At 48.6% G+C, this 19,383-nt stretch overlaps 1 protein-coding gene across 1 annotated transcript in view; it reads left to right on the forward strand.

Annotated features, from left to right (window-relative positions):
- The first annotated feature begins 3,885 nt into the window (after nt 1-3,885).
- FHDC1 (FH2 domain containing 1) overlaps nt 3,886-19,383 on the forward strand; it is a 29,045-nt gene continuing 13,547 nt past the window's right edge. Inside the window, exons 1-5 of the mRNA XM_004685332.2 lie at nt 3,886-4,413; nt 12,387-12,448; nt 12,827-12,929; nt 18,663-18,748; nt 18,836-18,936. Of these exons, the coding sequence (XP_004685389.1) occupies nt 3,934-4,413; nt 12,387-12,448; nt 12,827-12,929; nt 18,663-18,748; nt 18,836-18,936 (832 nt within the window). The 5' untranslated portion in view covers nt 3,886-3,933. The remainder of the gene's footprint in view (nt 4,414-12,386; nt 12,449-12,826; nt 12,930-18,662; nt 18,749-18,835; nt 18,937-19,383) is intronic.

A 19,383-nucleotide genomic window follows, 5' to 3' on the forward strand; every position in this document is an offset into this window, starting at 1 on the left:
TGCGGACTTCGAGAGAAACGGAAAATGCACACTCGGGAGCAGGCGTCCTTCCCCGCGCGCAGGCTGCTGTGCTCGCTCGCGGCGTCTGTGAGATGTTTATGCTGAAATGAGGATTAAACTCGCTGGCTGGAAACGGCTCGAGCTCGAGCTCTTTTCTTGCCGGCCCGGAGGCCCGGGGTTGACTTGCCTATTGCCAGCCCTGCTCCGACTGTGTATTTGACATTCTGTGTTTAATAAGCAAGAAGGGAGTTGAGAGATCGATGGTGAGGAGGAACCAAGGAGTTAGTGGGCTGAGAAGAATGATGCCTTATTTTAGGATCGGCTGTGCGTCTCCCTTCTTTCTCTTCCAGCCCCCAAGACTAGAAAGAGGTCGGTATGTTCCTCTGCCTCTTCTCCCCAACCCGCTCGCTCTGCCCCTAGTTTCCCATCAGAAGGGGGTGCCAGCCCCAGCCAGCCCCGTGTCAGGCGTCAGGAATCAAGGGGAAAGGTGTCCGAGGTGTTCCTTCACGTTTACTTTTGGTTACTGCTGACCTGTGGGCTGAGTGGCCCCGCTCCACCTCTCTGGGGGAAGCTTCCGCTCCTTTTCCTCCTAAATACACTGTGGAGTGGAGTGGGGGAAGGGAAGTGCACTGGACTATGGTGATGGCACACGGGTGATTTGGCCATGGGAAGCCCACCGGGATAACAACTGAGATGAAAAAATGTACAAAATGATGTCAAAACATCCTCTTCTTCCCTCCCACCTGCTCCCTAGAACAGAATAGACCTGCGGCAGCAGAGTCTAGGAGAGAGCAGGGGCTTCTTTGAAGACCCTTGTGGATACATGTTCCCAGTCTGGCATTCACGTTGTGAGCAACAGAGTGCATGAACACAGCCTCCCTTTATTAAAGTTTCACAGGTAATAAGAGTCTCAGGGAACCCTCCCCCCCAACCAGGGTCCATCACTCAGTCACACGTCTGATGTGTCATAATTGTCACTAGAGGAGCCTAAGACCTTTTTTCTCTTCCTCAGCCCTGGCCTCCCCAGCCAGTAGGTGAAATGTTAAGCACAAGCCTGTCCTGGGGAGATGGATGGGACACTTGCCTTTCCAGACATAGCCGCGGCTAATTCCTTGGCCAGCACTGACCAGCTGTGAGAAACAGCCAGGGTCTCCTTGCACGAGGGCGTATGGTTGTGCACCTTCACCGTGGACAGTACCACAGTGAATCAAATGCTCTCAGTGTCTCCTGGGCTGTGGAAAGGGCCAGAGGGCTGTCTCTACTCTGCTCTTCCTCCCTTCTCTTTGACCTTGGAAATCTTGGCCCAGGGCAAAGACCTAAAGCCCTTTTGCAGCCTGTAGTGAAAGCATTAGCATCTTAGCTAATCCTTGTCCCAGGACTTTTCATTAGAAACGGTTGGGGGCCTAGGACCCTGTATGTCACCCTCGGAAAGAATTTGCTACACAACACAAATGGAGCAATGTTGTAAATTGTCTTCTGTTCTTTAACTTTGCAAAACAACATTATCCCCCAAGATGGGGCAGAGGTTGAATCCTGCATGCGCTTGGCTCACTTGTGTCACTTCTTACTCTGAGAAACTTTCCTCCGCTGCCTCGGCTGTGCAATGCCACGCCCCAAAAGTCGAGTCCTCCGGCCTCTGGTGTCAGAAGACGGTCTCCCCTGTTTGGCTTCTAGGAGTATACTCTCTGTTGGTGTCTGCTCTGTGAGCTTTAACCTAACAGCATGGAAGGTGTTGTTGCTTTCTAGGATGGAGCCTTTTTAACCGATCACCTTTTTTTTTTTTAATCTTAAAAAAAGCCAGCATAACTAGAATTGGAGGATTAGCAGCTGTTCTATACATGAGCTACTTTATGTACAGAATTATTTAAAAATATGTAAGGATAGCTGCCAAGATTACCTGCACAGTCTTGAAAAATGAAGAGTTCAAATATAACTATAAACTGTAATTGACAGTGAGTCATTTGCTTTAGGGTGCCAAGTATGAAAACAGCCTAGTTATGCCCCTAATGATAATTGTGAAAACTCCTTTTAAAAATCAGTTGCATCTCAAGTGAGCTGTAAGTTGGCTTGGATAAATATTTTCAGTTTTACTTTCTAATGCATTACCCAGTGCCTGTTAGGAGAGCAACTTGCACTTTATGCCACTGAAGTGTGTGTTTAAAATGGTTAAAAACAATGGCCAAAATTGGCCCAGAAACCAAACAGCCAATTAATAACTGGAAACGTTCTTACCTACATCAGTTGAACTTAAATATTCAATTGTTTCATAAAACATTTCTTTCGTAATGTAGAGATCATTTATATAGAATCACCAAATACTGAAAAAGGACAAATCTAGTGAGACAGCAATTAAAAAGTCAGTTTCTAACAGTCAAGGATAACTGAGCATCTCGTCTATAAACCCAGTACATACTTTTTAAAACCAGTGTAACACCTGTGCAAATAAAACCATACACATGGCACCACGTGTTAATAATAAAGAACCAGGCAGCTAAATAAGGACTGTCCACGTTAGTTCACTTTTATTCTTGTGCAGAATAATGAAGCAGGTGTATCTTTCTGTTAACACGAGGATGCTGAAACTCAGGTTAACTGACCTACCTGACCCTAAAAAATAATAGCAGGCTAGCGTCTGAGGAAAAGCAGTCAGTTTTAGAAATCTTCACTCCAATATCTGTCTTTTAACGTGGTTCTGCGGAAAACATTTCACAACATGCGAGTCGGTCCTATCAGAGAGCTTAGTCCCGTGTCGTCTACCGTTGACTTGTTTGTGACAGATGTGTGAATGTTGACAATAATGCTTGGGAAGGATGACTGTATGCAGACAGCCAGTCTCAAGCTCCTCCACGTGGCCTGTTAGGATCTGGAAGCAGCAGCCCGCCTGCACAACCCCCTGTATTTGGGGGCCACTCAATCCATAACCTGCACAACTCCCCTGGCCCCCAAATCCTCGTTGTGTCTGAAGCAATGAAGTGGTTTGGGGCCACACTTTCATATCAGGCCTCTAACAGACTAACACCAAAAGCAAGCATTTCCAGGTCAAGTATAGCTACAAATCCCCAAAATAAGTCACTGACGAGAGAAGAAACCGACGAGCGGCGTGTGTATGTGACAGAGAATTTCTGATCGTTTCCCATGAGGGACTGAACTAGAATCCAGGATGATAGCATCACATGCAACGAGAGCGGTCACGTCACATTCCCTAACCTCTGAATTTTACAAATGAGAAAACCAAAGTCCAGGGGGCGAAGTGACCGTTCCGTAAGCTGCAGAGTTAACTTGGAGTTGGAACCTTTCATCTCCGCCTCTAGTGTCTTTTCTGTTTTGGGGGGGAAGCGCGTCATCACGGACGCAGGAGCGCGGCGCAGGAAACAAGTTGGGCCAGTCTGCCCTGCCCCTTACCCACAGGTGGAAGGTGCCCGTTGACCCCTGCATTGGTAGGGGACAGATCCATGCTGGACAGTGGGGTCACTAACTCCTATGCCGGGCCATTTGTGGATTGCCCTGGGGGTTGGTTGTCCATTGCCCCAGGGAACCCCTGAGCAGCCCAGTTTATTCAGGAAGAGGGCAGGTTCTCAGCACGGCCTTGCTGCTGAGTGGACGGTGTCCAGCTGTCCAGCTGGGGTTTACTGCAGCATTTCCAGGCAATAAGGTCTGTTTTGCCTTCCGAAAAGCTGCCCGTTCTTGTCCCTGCACTCTGGGGTGTCTCGCCCCTTCTTGATTTTGACACCCAGCCCCCGGGGGAGGACAGGCTCGGAGGGAGCGCGGGATGAACACCCTCCTGACCTCCGTTTATCCTTTCAGGTCTGCGATGGCCCAGCGCAGGCTGCGACGCTCTCCCACCACGGCCTAGCGGGCGCACGAGCGGGACACGCGTTTGACAGGGTCGGCTTCCCCACGGTCAAGACTTTGTCCCTAGAAGGCGCAAGTACTATGCATGTGATGAACTGTGTGTCCCTGGTCAGCGATAAGGAAAATGGGCACGTGGCCTCGGCGGCTGGACTCATGATCGGGCAGTCGCCACCCCCGCCGCCGCCCCCTTCAACTCCACCATGTGCGTTTCCGGGGGCAGGGCTGCCCCCCTCTCCTGCTCCTCCCCCCCCACCTCCACTTCCTGGGGGGCCCACCCTCCCCCCGCCGCCTCCGGGACTGCCCCCGGCTTCTCACATGAACGGCTACAGCCACCTGGGCAAGAAAAAGCGCCTGAGAAGCTTCTTTTGGAAAACCATTCCCGAGGATCAAGTTCGCGGCAAAACCAACATCTGGACCTTGGCGGCCAGGAAGCAGCACCACTACCAGATCGACGCGAAGACCATCGAGGAGCTCTTCGGGCAGCAGGAGGAGCCCTGCAAGCCTGCCCTTCCCAGGCGAGGCGGGACTTTGCAGTCGTCCTTCAGGGAGGCGCGACAAGAGGTAAGCATGGGGCCCGAGGGGGCCGGCCAGCGTGGCCCAGAGGCCAGCCCAGCCCGAGTGTGTCCCGCAACGCCAGGGAGGGCGGAGTGGGGAGCGGCAGCCTCCCGCGCCGGGGGTTGGGGACCCGTGGGAGGCCCCCGCCGGCTCAGCTCACCGCCCAGAGCGCCCCAGAATCCTTGGGTGTCCGCTGGAACAAAACCTGACTTCCTCTGTTCGGTGATGGCGATGAGGTGGCCGCTCTGGGACAAGATGGCTTTTGTTAGGTTACGTCATGAAGTCACCTACATCCTTGGGGGTTTCGCTTTGAATTTTCCCTCCAGTGAGTGTGAGAAGCCTGGGTTCTCAGCTCTCTGCCTTGAGGACTCCAGAGAGACTTTCTAGGAAGCCTCTTTCCAGCCAACACTAAATGTGGTGGTGGTGTTGTTTTTAAAGATTTATTTATTCATTCATACAGAACTGGGGTACAGGCCAGAGATGCGGAGGGTGAGAGGATTCACCAGAGACAGAGCGGGGAGCAGAACAGGCAGATCGACGAAGTACACTGCTGAGGGGAGCAGCGGGCGGGTCAGGAGAGGTCTGCCGCGCCCTGTGGTCACCTCCAGGGCAGGTGGGGATCGAACTCATGCTCAAGCAACTGCAGTCAGCTTGCAGTGCTGAGCTTTAGCCCGCTGCGCCACCAGGGAGGGCCTAAATGTGTTGTTTTGAGACAAAAACTAAAGCCACCGCGTTATAGGACGTTCCCTGAAAGCGGCCGCTCTGGAGCAGGAGCGGAGTGGACACTGCATTGTGGGTCGTCTCCGTTTCCAGCCAGGAAACGTCATGAAGTCACAGGGTAAATCAGGAGCATGCAGCTTGGGAGAAGAGGTCATCAGGGAACCAGGTGGACAAGGGAAGGGCGCTGTGTGCCTGGACTCGTGGGAATCGAAGTGCATCATTTTTGAATTTGTGGAAGAGGAGCAGAGAAAATAGGCCAGAGATGGGGTTCACTGATCAGCCCCCCGCCCCAGCCGGGCTCTGGCGGGCGCAACAGCTCTCTGCATCGTTGAATGCTGCGACTAACAATATCGGACTCTGTCGCTTCAGAACATTCTCACTTCCCTTCGCCAATTCACTTGGGGGCTCTTGTTGCTGTGTGATGGGCCCGGTTGAAATGGGCAGCAGCCTAGTTATTATCAAATGGCAGAAAAACCTGGGATCTGATGTGAGTGAGATGGCTTTGGGCGGAGTCTGCAGGAGCAGCCCTGGGGCCCCCAGCGTGGCCCCTAGGACAGGCGCCCTCCCGGGAGAGGCTGTATTTCCTGGGGGCAGCCTCTCCGGTTGCAAGGAGCAAGGAGCCATTTCGTTAGTAGCCTGGCCTCTGCCCCTGCTTCCAGCGCTCGTTCCTTGTTGTGCAGGAGGTCACTTCTCACCATTCTCTTAGCGCTGCTTGCTGAGTTTCAGGAATTCTGAAGGAAAGACTGAATGAGGGCGTGTGGACACGTTAATTTCCAGGTCAGACCTAAGATTCAGGAAAAGGGTCCTTCTTGCGTGGATCTTAAGTAGATCTTCCCTTCTTTTCTTTAATTAAAAAAAAAAAAACTCAGAAGGAATAATGATTATTTTTTTAATAGGTGGTAAAAGAGTATTTACCATCATAGACCATTGTTTCGCATATACTTCATTGGCGCTAAGACATCCACTTTATCATGTGACCACTTTACCCTCCGTCCCAGAGGGCGCTCACCTGGCACACCTGAAGCGCTGAGCCACTTGCCACCCCTCCCCACCCCCTTCCCCTCTGAAGTGGAAGAGGAAGAGGCACCTCGTTTGCGTATTTGTCTCCTGTGACAGGCTTGTTTCACTTTGCATAGTATCCTCAAGCCTCATCCATCTTTTAATCTGTGTCCGAATTTTAATTTAGCCCACTGTAGGTAAACACCTTTTGATTTACTTTTTGTTTATTCACTGATGACGGATGGACACGTGAGTTGCTTCCTCCTTGTGGCTGTTGTCAGTGACGCTGCTGTGAACATAGGTGTGCAGATGATACCTGTCGTCAGTGGAGCCCAGGGTGGGAAGTATCAGTCCTCACCACCTGTCTGTGTGGGCTGGAGAATGCCCAGGCCACACGCTTGGCGCAGGGGTGCATCTGGCGCTGGAAACTTCGCATTGCCACATGTTACCACACAGCCATCACCCTGGGGGTTCAGAGGCGCTGAGGATCAGATCATGTCCCCTTGAAATCTGCCTCCTACGGGAACAGCCTGTGATTATGTGGTTGGCGCCTACTCTACCGAGCTTAGAGCATTACAGATAAGTTCCATTATACTCCCAAGGAGGAAGTTGCTGGAAGACAGTGACATCTGACTGGAGGGATGACTGAACTTAGGGTGAACAACTCTCAGACAAGTAGACTACAATATTTCGGAGAGACAAAAGAGGTGATGAAATATATTACTCTCCTTGTATCTTTGTTAACCTAAAAATTAGCTTGAAGAGGCTATTATAGACCACAATAATAATTAAGTTATAATTAAGTAATTAGAAGTGACAAAGATATATTACTGGGAATCATAATAAAAAAAGGTTCCATTTAAACTCCACCTCTTCAGAGTTCTCTGCTCGAAGCTCTAAGAATTTCCAGGTACATCCGTTGCTGCTGTTCTTCATCCCCCTTCTCTCGTGTCAGCTGGGCCTGAATCCCTCTAGGAGCCAAACCATTCCCAAGGGAAGGGACAGCCCAGCCCTTTGGTGTCCTCCAAAGAAATAGAAAGTACCGGAAGTGAACCAGGAGCCAAGGTGTTACCTCAAGGTGTCAGTAGGTCAGACGTGGATTCACAAAGGAAACACAGGCAGCAGAGCACTTGAGGTCATTCACTGTGATGCCGGTTGCATTACACGACCATACAGGAAATAAGTGCAATCGTATCTCACACAAGGAGAGGGAGGGAGTCGGAAGGAAGAAGGGCCGTTTTCCAATTCATGAGCTGTTTCATTCTCCCACGCTGTAATGCAGGCATCACCGTTCCTCTGCAACTTTTGTTAGGATCACAGGGTGTTCTAGAATCCTAGGACATGCTCACCGTCCAAAACTAGACAGTGTTTGCAATATAGATCTGAATCATTTTTTAAAGTCCCAGTTGAGTCTTTGCCCCCCCCCCCGCTTCCCCACCTGCCTCCCCCCCCAAAACAAAACCTGGGCAAGGGGGGTGGTGGATATGGGGAGAGGGACATTCCCAAATTCTGTACTTGAATCCCTCTCGAACTCGAAATACTCCTCAGGGAAGGGGCAGTTTTAGCCTTTTGTTATCCTCCAAAGAAATATGATAGATAGTGGGACTGAACCAGGGAACGCCTACTGGAAAACCACTAAAACTCGAACGTCAAGTCCGTATCGGAGGACATAGGAAGATTTTTAAAATCCTACTTGCGGATTTTTCGATTCTGAAAAGCAGGATTGAAGTGGCCACTATTTACTGTCGCTTAAGTAGGTGAGGAAGTTTGGTTTGTCACAACAGAAGTGGTTTGAAAGTTTCTTCATCCTTGCGGACACCAGCTACATGGAGTCCCTGCCACATCCGGGTAAGCTCCCTCTTATCAGAGGTGCTCGGAGTCATCGGATTCATGGAAGCCGAAGGAGCCTGGGCGTGCGGGCTGGGGAGCAGGAGAGGGAGTCGTGTTCAGTGGCCGCAGTGTGGAGGGTGCAGTGTGAAAAGAGCTCGGTGGGCGGGGTGGAGGCTGACGGCCGTTTCAGCGACACTGAACTGTGAGCTTAAAGGCAGCTAAGACGGTTAATGTGTTTTTTACCGCAACTGAAAAATAAGGTTCTTCTTTCTCTGAAGGATACGGTGGCACCCTGAGAGTGGGTCAGTGCTCGGAGAAAGTACTAGGATGCTCACAGAAGGGTTGGTGGTGTGATTTGGGGTGGGTGTGGCCTCCCTCCTTTCCCTGAGTAGTCCCTAGTAGCACTGCTTCCCTGGCTAGGCCTCCTGGCGGTCTGCAGGCAGCTCTCCGGTCCTACTGGGAAGTCTGGGGGTGAGATGTGTCACCCCCACCTCATCCCTGGGGTACAGCCTCCTGCACCCCTGGCCCTCCACAGCCCATGGGCCCACTGTGTTGCTGTTGCAGGCCTGACTCTGGAAAAGCTGGTCACAGATTTTTTTCTTGTTTTAAAAGATTTTATTTTTGTGTAGAAGAATTGAGGTATAGGCCAGAGGTACAGGGAGTCACCACAGACAGAATGGGGAGCAGAGCAGGTTCCTGTGAAATACGCTGAGGGGAGCAGCGGGCGAGACAGGGGAGGTCTGCTGTGCCATGTGTGTCAGCTCCCTGGCTGGGGGTGGAACTCAGGCCTTGGTGGTGACGACGCTGAGACTCCACGCCTAGGCCACCAGGGAGCCCCCGACTGCAGGTTAATGGACCAGGTGAGGAGGCAGGAGGCCCCCCTCGGGGACCTGCCTGGCCTCAGCCTGTGTAGCCAGCGAGTCCACAGGGAGCCCTGGTGCAGACTCCACTGTCTGACCGGTTCCGAACACCACCAGGCCACGTGCATTTGGGAAGTCAGATAAGCTGGTTTACATGCCCGGCGATAACCCTCTTTAAAGGCTTCTAACGAACCCTTTTACAACGCTGCTCTGGGGGATCGGTGTGATAACCTGTGAGACAGAGGCCGCTCACAGACTAGGCAAACCTGAGATGCCAGGAGACAGGGATCGTCCCTGGGGTGATCGCTGTCTCGAGTTCTCCTTTGGACGAGGTCCGGCCTTTGTTTCCCCTGGATGGTGCGCACTAATGTCCTGTCCAGGTTTTTTGACTTTCACTGAATTCTCCTGCATTGGTGGTAGCTGCCAAAGTGTTGCTTCAAGCTGTAGAGATAGTTTGGGCCCAGGACGGGCCGGGTCTGGGGGCTCTCGGCACACTGATCCAACTCTGGGGTCACAGGAGGGCGGGGTCAGGCCCTTTCTGCACACCTGCTCAGGCATCCCAGTGAGGGGAGAGCTACTCTGGGCTGTAGTCTCAGCGATACCAACACTCACAGGATCCAGAGCGTGAAGGAGCAGAAGAGCCAGCTAGCATTTCAGTTCTAGAACTGCTTTGGGGAAGTTTATAAAAAATGACATCTCCGCGGCTCCACTTCCTTATCTGTCAAATAGGAATAATGAGCAATTTCTCCATCATTTCTCTAGCAACAATGGCTGTGGAACTAAGCCAAGTGTGCAGAGTCCCGGAGGGTTGCGGAGGCAGCGGATGAGGGTGGGGCTTGGAGCGTGGGGGTGGGGGCTGCTGCCTTGGAGGGTTAAATATAGCAGGAGGTGGTGATTTCATGAGAACAAGAAAAGAAGATATTTCTGCTTTCTGGACATGTGTGTACAGGGGAGTTATTCTTTAGATACGTGCATAGCACCGTCGTGTACACTGATTTTTGTGAAGCGTGGTTTTCTGTCTTATTAGACTTAGAGTCCTTCTCTCAGTATGAACTTTCTCCTTAACGGGTATGAGTGACAGATCTTATCCCCACCTTCTTCTCTCTACCCTGCTTGCCTTCATTCACACTGAACTTGAACTGCCACCTGGGGACGGCTTCCCGTAAGGAGCCTGCACTTTTAGGTTGGGAGTTTATTTTATGGCTAGCAGGTGATTGTGTTAACATGAAATAAACTTCTAGGATAACAAACAGTGTGATTGTTTAAAACTAGTCTTCAAAAGAAGGCAACCATACTCTTGTAAAAATTTAAGCTTTCAGCCAGGAAGTGCTGTTAACTTTGGTTAACAGTCTTGCTGATGCTTATAAGCTGAGAAGCAGATCCAGAGATCCGGAATTTAATCTGAAAGCTGATTCTCTTTTGTTCATCATGAAACACATACATTTGGAAAGGAAGAGCATTATAACAGTGATCCTATTCGTGCTTGCTTCCCCTGCCCACAAAACAAACCGGCAACAGTGCATGAGTTTTAGGATTATTTTCCCCATCATGCACCCTGGTATTTACTTCCAGAGAAAGAACTAGTTTCTGTACTTGCCCCTTCCCAGAAGACTAATTTCTAGTCTAATAAAACATTTCCAAAGTATTAACTTTGAATAGCTAAAAAAATCTGTTGCAGCCAGAAATCTAGGTTAATATAGCTACCATATTTCATTAGACCAAAAATGCAGATGTTGTCAGATACTCCTGATGCCAGAAATGTTAAAATGCCAACCCGAACTTGCAACAGCACACAAGTTTTCCATTTTAAAAATCTAAGTAAATAAAATAGAGGATTCTTTCTTACCTCCTCCTGAAAGTGTTATTGCATACACACAGGCTGAAAAAAATATTCTCAAATAACAGTATTGTTTCTTTCACATCCCTACACCAGGGTGGAGATTCACTCTTTAATATGTTTAGTTATGCTTTGCCTTATTAGTTCAAATCTTATGATTCTTGCTGTGCACATCTATTTAACACATCTACTTACAAACAGGCTTTTTAAAAAAAATTGTAATATGTTTATTTTTACATCATTTAGTGCATTTTTCCAGTTGTCATCCCCGTGGGCTTCCCATTACCAAATTACCCCTGTGCCATCACCATAGTCTAGTGTATTTCCCTCCCCACACTGTTTTTGATCCCATTCCCCACTCCACCCCCACAAAATGTCTCTGGTATATAGCTGTTCATCATTATCATTATTTTCTCACCTCGTCCATTATATTCCTGCTATGAGAAAAACCATCCGATATTTTTCCTTTTCTTCCTGGCTTATTTCACTGAGCATGATCTTTTCCAGCTCCATCCATGTTGCTGCAAAAGGCATGTGTTTATTATTATTATTATTTTTTTGGTTGCTGAGTAATATTCTGTGTATATGTACCACATCTTTTTAATCCAGTCATCCATTTTTGGGCATTTGGGCTGTTTCCATGTCTTTCCAATTGTAAATAAAGCAGCAATGAACATGGGGGTGCAGGCATCTTTTTGAATCAGTGTTTTTGTGTCTTTTGGGTAGATACCTAGGAGTGGGATTGCTGGGTTGTAGGGAAGGTCCATGTCTAGCAGTTTCAGGAACCTCCAAACACTTTTCCATAATGGTTGTACTAGTTTGCACTCCCACCAGCAGTGCAGGAGAGTTCCTCTTTCTCCACATCCTCGCCAACATTTGTTGTTGCTAGGTGTTTGAAGATGTGCCGTTCTCACTGGGGTGAGGTGGTATCTCATGGTGGTTTTAATTTGTGTCTCCTTTATTGCAAGAGATGTTGAACATTTTTTCATATGCCTGTTGGCCATCTGCATTTCCTCTTTGGAGAAGTGTCTTTTTAGCTCTTCTGCCCATTTTTTGATGGGGTTGTTTATTTTTGTTGAGTTTCATCAGTTCTCCGTATATTTTTGTCATCAATCCTTTATCGCTAGTCTTGTGTAAGAAAATTTTTTCTCAATCAGTGGGATGTCTACAAGCAGGCTTTGTAGGCTGCATTCTAGAAGGGAATTAAAAATACACCTTATTTGGCCCTCCCTGGTGGCGTAGCGGGTTAAAGCATAGCACTAAGAATCTAAAGCTGCTTCCGCATGAGTTCGATTCCCGCCTTCCCCGGAGGTGACCACATGGCGAGGCAGACCTCTCCTGACCCGCCCGCTGCTCCCCTCAGCAGTGTACTTCGTCGATCTGCCTGTTCTGCTCTGAATCCTCTCACTGCCCCTGAGCCTCTGGCCTGTACCCCAGTTCTCTATGCACAAATAAATAAATCTTTAAAAAAAAAAAAAAAACACCTTATTTAAAAAAAAATACACCTTATTTAGAAATATGTTTAAAAATAGATCTAATTTAGTTAAGTAATGCTGCAAAAATTGGGGGAAGTGGTAATACTTTAATAATCACAAGACTATACTAGGAATATTGATGAATCATCCAGTTATCCTCTTGTCAATTTTGATAGATTTTTAAGTGACCCCCTTCCTCCAGTTCTTTTTTATTTGAGCTTTAACCATCTTCTATTTATGGTGTCTATTTTTTTCTAGATTACCATCTTGGATGCAAAACGGAGCATGAACATTGGAATATTTCTTAAGCAATTTAAGAAGTAAGATGTTTGCACTCATTTGGAACTTGCACTCATTTTAGTCCCACCCATGGTTCAGCCTCCCTGCTCGTGTGCCGCCACCCAGCTGGAGTCAGATTTACATGGGTCCCCAGGGAGACCACCGGGATGGTTTTTCTGTCCCCAGAGAAGACTCCCAATGGCCATTGCAGTTGTGGCCTTTCTGGGGTACCCAGGGGTGATTTTGCGGGATAGGTGCTGTATAGCAGAATATCTGGGTTGGCTCGCAGTGGGGCTGCTGAGCCTGCAGACCCGGGGTGGAAAGAGGGTGGAGGCAGATTGTTTTCATTTCCACTGGCTTGTGTTTCTTGGGCACTCTGGCAAACGGGCAATGGAATCTGCCTAATTTATCTTTTCAAGGTCTCCCCAGTCCATCGTAGAAGATATTCATCAAGGAAAGAGTGAGCATTATGGATCAGAGAACTTGCGAGAAATTCTTAAGCTTTTGCCAGAGTCAGAGGAGGTAAGGAATTTGGCGTGGGAATCTTGGCTGTTAGGGTTGAAGCGACAAGCCTGATATTTTTAGGCATGTCCAACTCTTAAGCGGGGAGCAGTCTCTCTCCTACCTGGGGCCAAGAGTTCTCAAGTGGAAATAAAAATGACCAGGTCGGAAGAGCCTGGGTTATGGGCCAGAGAATCCAGGTGTAAATTGGAGCTGTGCCCTTCATTGAGGAACTGGGGCAAGTTTCTTAACTCCTGTGAACTCTCGTTTCCTCGCCTGTAAAGTGAGGATAATTACACTCACCTCATCAGGTCAAGATGACTAAACTCTAGTTATACGTCTAACGTGGTACTTGGCCCGTGGGAGCTTAATACATTTTTAGTTCCCTTTTCCATAATCTATGATCTCTGCCTAGGGTACATCTGGGGTGTCATATAGTGCCTAGACTTTTAAAAAGAAAAGGCCACTTTTTTTTTAAAGATTTATTTTTCTTTATTTATGCATACAAGAATTCGGGTCTAGGCCAGAAATGTGGGGCGTGGGGAGACAGATGAGAGGATCCAGCAGTGACAGAGTGGGGAGCAGAACAGGTGGATCCACTGAAACACACTGCTGAGGGGAGCAGCAGGTGAGACAGGAAAGGTCTGCTGGGCCCTGTGGGCCACTCCCTGGCTGGGAATTGAACTCGTGCCGCAGTGGCTGTGGATAGCTTGATAGTGCTGAGATTTTTAACCCCTGTGCCATCAGTGTGGCCCAATGCCACTGCTCTTGCAGAGATGCTCTAGATGTTTGGAAAGGCAGGTAAATTGTTCATTGATGTCTATATAGTTGACTGAAAGTGGGAAGTGGCTGAGACCAATGGAGCACACAGTGTTCGTTACTGACTTCTTTCAGTCTGAATTAACTCAATTTTTGAACAATTAGGCAGGTGACGGGGAAAACACAAAATAATTTACAAAACCTTCCAAAATTGTGATAGTTTTTAATTTCTAAAGAAGTGGACCCCAAAAAATTAAAAAAAAAATTTTGTGAGTACATTGCTTCTGAACATTTGAATAACAGTTTTTAAGAGTATAACTTTTGGGCCTCCCTGGTGGCACAGCAGATTAAAGCACAGCACGGAGAAGCTAAAGCCACTTGAGCATGAGTTCTACCCTCCCCTTCCCCAGAGCTGACCCACATGGCGCGGCAGACCTCTCCTGACCCGCCCGCTGCTCCCCTCAGCAGTGTACTTCGTCGATCTGCCTGTTCTGCTCCCCACTCTGTCTCTGGTGAATCCTCTCAGCCTCCGCATCTCTGACCTGTACCCCAGTTCTGTATGCACAAATAAATAAATCTTAAAAACAATATATATGTATATATATATATATTCGCAATTTCTAGGTACGTATGGCAACCTGAACTTCTCTCTACTTGGGGCTTTCTCTTTCTTAATTAAGTGTCATTTACCTAAACCAAGTTTAATTATTTAGCAGCATCTAGTTAATGTTAGGAAAGGGTCTTAAAATGTTGAGGGAAAGGTACATTAAGTCCTCACTGAACTTACATATTGAAGGACAGAAGGGGTGTATGGGTGCTTGGGGGTGAACTCAGTCTTGATTCTCACTGGTGCGCACCTGGAACATCTATTATAGTGAATGCATCTTGACTTCAATTTTAAAATTAATTACTTTTAATCTGGATGGATAGGATTTAATTACTTGGGGTTTTTCAAAGGTTTCGTTGTTCTTGAATTTGCCTGCTGTGGCTCCTTCTTGGCTCCCAGGATTGCTCTGGGGCCCACTCCTTATGACCTCAGTTTTTGAGGATCCGCTTGGCTGGGGCTGGCTCAGGTACTCGGCAAAGCTCTGCACTGCTCACTGAATGGAAGTTAGGCGGGAGGGTGGCCGCCAGCTCCTGTGCGAATAGGTAGAAGTTAGATGCAGGTTTCTTAACATCTCTGCTAATTTAAAATTCAGAGGTAATTAGAGAATGCAAAAGCTGTGGAAGCCTGGAGGATCTTTCACAGCAGCAACTTATTAGCTGTCAAACCTCTCATTTATAAAAAAAATTCTGTTCTTTGAGAGGTGTGTGGGATATAATTCAAAAGGAGAAACCCACTCGGTGCCGAGTTCCAGGGGCACCCTGTCACCCGCAGCTAACCCCGAGACAGTGTCTGTGGTGGTGAAACTTGGCCTGGGCTCTGAAATGTTCTCCATCCCTTGGCCCTCTGCTGCTTCTCCCCAGGGCCATCCTCTGTCTGGATCTCTGACAAGCTTGGTGACACTTGTTGTTTACAGTACCGACTCTTGGCTTCTGCTCACCACACCCTCCCAACTCAAACTCTGGGAGCTTCCTCCAGCCGGAACACCCTGACTCTCTCCAGGCTGCCTGATACCCCTCCCTGAATGCGTTGTTGGGGGCGGAGGGCGTCAGTGCTGCACAGGGAAGTCAGCCCCCCTCACTGCCAACCCCCTGCAGGCATGAACTATCGCAGCTCTGAGTGCTGTGAGCCCAGCACCTCCCGCCCAGGGCCCAAGCTGGCCGTGGAGTCTGTGGCCCTGAGTCTGCTCTGGAGGAGGGTGGAGGGTGGGATGAGGCCAAGGAGGAGGTGGAGCCAGGGAGAGAGGATTAGGAATGTGGCAGAAAAATGCTTCACGTGCTGACGTGAACCATATCCCCACGTTAGGAAGCCTGTGGGCTAACCTGTGCTCATTGTCGGTCCAAGAAGGGACGACACATTCGAGTGGCCTCACGTCCTAGACCCTGGGCAAGGCAAAATTTGGTTAAGGGGGACAAGTGTGTCTTCCAGGTGCTGAGCCCAGAAGCCGGCACACTGAACTCAGTAAATCATGCTTATGATTCTTTTTCCCCCGTCCATTTAGTGCTCACAGCAAAGCTTCAAATTATGCCCCTTTTTTCCTTTTTTTTTTTTTTTAAATAACAGCTTATTTTTACATCACCTTGTGCCTTTTCCCGTCTCAGCTGTCATCCCCGTGCAAATCATGCCCATTTCATAAATGTGAATGAGAGGCTCCCACAGCTTGTCTAGAACTTGCAGGGTGACATGAGGAGAGGAGGGCGGATTGGAACCTGCTGGGTCTGACCCCAGGGCGGTCCCTTCTGCTGGTCCCTGCCTCCTCTGAGGAAGGAAGAGCAAAGGTTCTCAAAACTCTGCTTGCTCTGAGCCAGCCCCAGCCTTTCATCACCTCTGCTCTCAGAGAGTGGCTCCCAAATAATACTGTAATCTTATCAGCAGGCTGGAAAATGCGAACGGAAACAGCCCTTCTCTCTGCTGCCTTCTCAGCTGACCAGCCAGCCAAGGTTAATGTGTTGTCTGCGTTCCTCAGTCCTTTACCACAGATCCTTTATCTGGCGTGATTGCGCATCTCTCCCCAAACGTGGGTTCGTGCTTGCAAGCTGCAGACCCAGAAGTAAGGGGTCAGGAGTGTGCCCTGGTCCTGAAGTCTCCCCTGAGAGGCCTGGGGAGGAGGCCTGAGTTGGGAGCTGTGGGGACTGAGGAAGCGCATCCCGCAGCAGCCACCGGCCCTTCCCTCGGCCCAGGCCGGGCCTCTCTGCTCTCGGGGTGTCAAATCCTGTCCAGGGCTGGGCTGGTAGACTTTTCCGTTCTCCTGGAAGCAGGGTGCGTGGCCTCATGTCTCTCCTAAGCTTTGTTTTCTCTGCCGCTGGGGGTGGGGGGAACCTGGAGGAAGTGTCTTCTCTCCAGTGTCTTCTCTCCAGTGGGTGTGCTGCCGTGAATCCTGTGGTGTGTGGGACGAGGTAGCGGACGGGGCTGGATGAGGGAGCCAGCCTTCCGGCCTGTGGGAAACTGAGGAGCTTGCTGCTGTTGTTAGGACAGAAACCGGGCCCAGCTGGGTCATCATGAGAGTCACTTGCTCAGCCGACAAAATTAAGCCTAACAATGTTTGATAAATGCATTTTGATGAGGATGAGAATGCATAGTAATTATAGGGTTTGTTCACTGCTCCTTTTACCTCCCTACCACTGCGGGGTACCATAATCCCTTTTAATGAACATAAATCTCATTTTGAAATGGAATTAAGGCTGTCTACGTGGCATTTCAGTTAAATACTATCTTTTTATCACCATTCACTTGAAATCCATAAATATTTGGAGCTCTTTACATAAGTGAAGATTAATCATTGTTTGGTTACGGTGTAGCTCATGATTAATAGAAGTATCTGCCAAGTTTACTTAAGCACGACTTGTTCCTATGCATGAGACAGAAAACTGGTGTTATTTCAGGAGCCTTGCTCGCGCTACATATAAGGCCTAAGAAGGCACAGCCTCACGCTGCCCCTGCCCATATATAGAGGGTTGTGGAACCAGTCCAGAAGGATCTTCTTCCTGGGGCCTCCTTAGTTCCAGAACTAGGAACTGACTTGAGTCGAACTAAACCAGAGGTCCCATCTGCCTTTAAATATAGCAAGACCCAAGTGGTCTTTGCACTTCGGGACCCTAAGGCAGGGGAAATGGCACAGTCCTGTAAATGGCTGTTTTTTTTCTGCTCATTCGAAAAGACATCTGTTTTTTCTTTTCATCTTTGTACAGGACTATTTTTTTCCAGTTTTACTGAGGGAAAATTGTCATGCAAAAAATGGTGACCCAGGGACCAGAGTTAACATCAGGGTGTATACCTGTTCTGTCTCGACTAGTGTTTTCAGAGTTGATGTTGGTATTTATGTATGTGATCTTGGCAAATACCCTCTCCTTTGTGTTTTTGAACTGTCGTTTCCTATATGTCGAGAGGCTTACAAGTCATGTTATTTTTATGGGCCTCCAACGTGGTGGGGGTGGGGGCAGGAAGAGATTAAACTGAATAAAGAACAGCAAGAAGTGGAAAGCGACCAGCCTGGTGCCCCTCAGTGCCCGAGAGGGTCACTGAGACGCTTCCAGAGGCCCTGGCGGTGTCTTTGTCTTGGCTTGCTCCACTTTTCACTGTGCGGAAGGTGCAGCTGGCGGTGTGACAGGATCAGAGAACTTTCTCTTCACCTCCATCCCCAACCGGCCGCGTGTCGGCTGTTGTGTCTCCTTCTGGCTTTAACCCGTGTACTGCACTTGCAGTGCTGTTGGTTAGTGTGAGTCATATCTTTATTGTCTTTTTTTTTTTTTTTTACAAGATGTTCATTGTAGGCATTCTAGAAAATAAAAATGAGCAGCAGCAGAAACTAATCACCACCGTAATCCTACCCCAGTGTCTGTGAGGGCGTGGAGAGTGGGGGGTAGAAGCGCTGATACCTTCCTTCTGGAGAGCGGGACTGCACGCACGGCCCTTCTGATGAAAGCTCATGCACGTGCACTGGTATTTGTTCCCAGAGAGATCGGCGTTACACCCTGCCCAGCCAAAGTATTTTACATCCGAAATAAGGCTGTTTGGTATGACGCAGAGACGTCCTGACGGCCATCCATCTCTTGCTTCTCCTCCCAGCAGTGAGCGCCCTTCCCCATTCCAACTTCCAAACATTTCAATCCTCCGACTGACCTCTCAGAATCCCCTCAGTGACCTCCCTGGGGCCTTTGTGGTTTCCACTTTCTGGTTTGTGTGGACTGTTAGACCCTCATCATTTGTTCTTTCTTGTAAAAAAACAAAATATTACAAGCGATGATATTCTTAGCGCCACACTTTTATTAATGTGAACTTAGCACTGAAATTCTATTTGCTTAATGAAGTTCTGAGGTGAAATTTAATAATGTTGCATTTTAATCATGTTTTTTTTTTTCTCTTCCCTCCTACCCTTTCCTTTTGTCTTTTAGATAAAGAAATTAAAATCTTTCACTGGAGATGTGTCCAAGCTGTCACTGGCAGACTCCTTTCTGCACAGCTTAATTCAGGTGCCAAAGTAAGGAATCCTGATCTCTCTTCTTTGCAGAGTAAGTTTTTAAAATTCATGACAGTGAGAGCTACAGTTGTACTTTTCATCTTCTAGCTACTCACTTCGGATTGAAGCCATGGTGCTCAAGAAGGAATTTCTACCTTCCTCTTTGGCTCTACACACAGATATAACAGTCCTGAAAAAGGCTACACAAGGTAGGTGCATGAACGATGCTCCGTTTACTTGGCTTTTGTGTCTTTGGGTGGCAGCTTATTCTTAAACACGATTCGATGAGATCAGACATGGAAAGTCCCACTTCTGATACACTCTGAAGAGAGAAATGAGAGTTGTCTGTGGCGGGCATGGCAGTTTATGTCTAGTTACGTTTCCCTCTGGTTACGAAATTACTTAATTAATGGACCAATCAGTCAATGAATTGTCATGTCACTGACCCCTGAAGTTAAGATTCTTTCACTCCAAGCTTTGGGGTATCAGCCTTGCTGGTTGTAGCCGGTTCTCACCCCCAGCCCCACCACCCCCGGAGGTGAGCTTTCTGGGTGGTGTGGCGTGTGCTGTGTGCACTGTGTGTGGTCTGAGTATGTGACACTGTGTGTGCAGCGTGTGGTGTGGCTATGGCGGCTCCCGCTCAAAGCCTGGGCCCC

The sequence above is a fragment of the Condylura cristata genome, unplaced genomic scaffold (assembly GCF_000260355.1).
Source record: "Condylura cristata isolate star-nosed mole 26May11 unplaced genomic scaffold, ConCri1.0 scaffold00018, whole genome shotgun sequence".
NCBI lineage: Eukaryota > Metazoa > Chordata > Mammalia > Eulipotyphla > Talpidae > Condylura > Condylura cristata.